The sequence below is a fragment of the Borostomias antarcticus genome (assembly GCF_949987555.1).
Source record: "Borostomias antarcticus genome assembly, contig: scaffold_261, whole genome shotgun sequence".
NCBI lineage: Eukaryota > Metazoa > Chordata > Actinopteri > Stomiiformes > Stomiidae > Borostomias > Borostomias antarcticus.
Genome location: NW_028176487.1, coordinates 59,278 through 61,111, shown reverse-complemented (window position 1 = coordinate 61,111; position 1,834 = coordinate 59,278). Strand labels below are relative to the sequence as shown.

At 57.1% G+C, this 1,834-nt stretch overlaps 1 protein-coding gene across 1 annotated transcript in view; it reads right to left on the bottom strand.

The window, feature by feature from the left end:
* Positions 1-383: 383 nt before the first annotated feature.
* cant1b (calcium activated nucleotidase 1b) overlaps positions 384-1,834 on the bottom strand; it is a gene marked incomplete at its 3' end in the record, with an annotated part of 8,687 nt that continues 7,236 nt past the window's right edge. Inside the window, exons 4-5 of the mRNA XM_084462411.1 lie at positions 1,448-1,651; positions 384-754 (exon numbers count right to left, since the gene is read on the bottom strand). Coding sequence (XP_084318537.1) covers positions 384-754; positions 1,448-1,651 — 575 coding nt within the window. The remainder of the gene's footprint in view (positions 755-1,447; positions 1,652-1,834) is intronic.

The following is a 1,834-nucleotide window of genomic DNA, read 5'->3' as shown; positions in this document are numbered from 1 at the left end:
TTAAAATAGTTTTTAATAACTTTTCTCCTGTTTCATGATTTCTGAACGCGACCGTGTTTACATTCTCTTCTTCTCTTTCGTCTTGTGCTTCTCCTGAGTATTTGACCGGCAGAGTTGGCGACCGTGCTTCTGACCACGCGTTCGACCGCAGGAGAGGGTGACCTCGTCGCAGGCGTCTCGTCACCTGAGCTGCTTTGCGACGCTGCCCAATAGGAGGCTGTCTTATTCAGACGCAGCCAATCGCAGGACGTTAGCGCCATCAGTGATCGGCCTGATCCACCCCCATCCCTCCCTCTCTCTCTCTCTCTCTCTCTCTCTCTCTCTCTCTCTCTCTCCCTCCCTCCATCCCTCTCTCCCTCCCTCCATCCCTCCCTCCCTCCCTCCTAGATGAACTCAAGCCCTTCGTACTTCACGTCGCCGATCTTGGTCTCGGGCATCAGCACGCGTCCGTCCAGCGTGAAGGCGAGGACGTAGGACGCCACGCGGCCGCCGTCCTCCTCCGACTTCAGCGCCAGCACGATCTGGTCGTCGGTGTCCGGCACGAACCTGAAGGAGGAGAAGCCGCGCGCCGGGTGCAGAGGCCCCGCCCTCGCCGCCGTCACGCGGCCGAAGTCCCCGGCGGCGGAGAGGAGCAGGTTGGTGGCGCGGCGCTCGTCCGCCGTCTCGTCGTAGCGCTCGGAGGAGGCGCGGCGCGGCAGGAAGAACCAGCGCTGCAGACGCTCGCTCCACGCCGCCGACTCGTGGATGAGGTAGCCTGGGGGGAGGGGGGGGGAGGAGGGGGAGGAGAGGAGGAGGAGGGAGAGGAGAGGAGGGAGAGGAGGGGGAGGAAAGGAGGAGGAGGGAGAGGAGAGGAGGAGGGAGAGGAGAGGAGAGGAGGAGGAGGGAGAGGAGAGGAGGAGGAGAGAGGGGAGGAAGAGGGGGAGGAGAGGAGGAGGAGGGAGATGGAGGAGAGAGATGGAGGGAGGGGAAAGAGAGGAGAGGGGAAGAGGGGGAGGGAGTGTTATATTAATCGTGATGTGTTATAGGGCTGGGTTAAAAAAAAATCAATGAATCGATTCATGAATCCCAAAATCGATCTTTTATTTAATGAATGAATTAATAAGTGAAGGAATGAATAGTTAATTCATTCATTCATTCATTCATTCATTCATTCATTTTTGGAAATCAGTATCGATACCCAGCCCTAGTATTGATGTGTTGCATAACTTGGCAGTCATGTAATTAAGGTTACAGGTTAACTAAAAACACGTTTTAGTAACCGAATCGATATTGAATCGAATTGAATCGTGATAATCGATTCTGAATCTTGTGAATCGGAATCGAATCGATTCTTGAAATTCTAATCGATACCCAGCCCTAATGTGTTATAACCGACCATAGGCTTCGCTCGCATGTTACAAACGTGTCATAACCCCGCGCTCAGTGGCGCCCGCGTCCTCCTCCTCACCTGGCGGCGTGATGCCGGCGGCGGCGCGCAGCGCCCGGTAGCGCCACACCCAGTTCTCGTGCTCCACGTCGCCGCGGTGGCCCACCACCTTCACCCACTCGGGGTTGTCGTTGACGAAGTCGCCGGTGGTGGTCGTCCACTCCTTCCCCAGGCCGCCCACGTACAGCTGCTCGTCCTTCACCGCCAGCCACTCCGCCTTGAACCCTGGGGGTCGGGGGTCAGGGGTCAGAGGGGAGAGGTCGGAGGTTGAGAGGAGGCGGTTTGTCCCAAGGGACGACCTGCTAGTGGGCTGGTTTCAGCCTGGTTATGTCTAAATGAGAGGGTGTCCCTGGTTGTAACTGACCTTTCGCGACGGTCCCTGGTTGTAACCGACCTTTAGAGACGGTC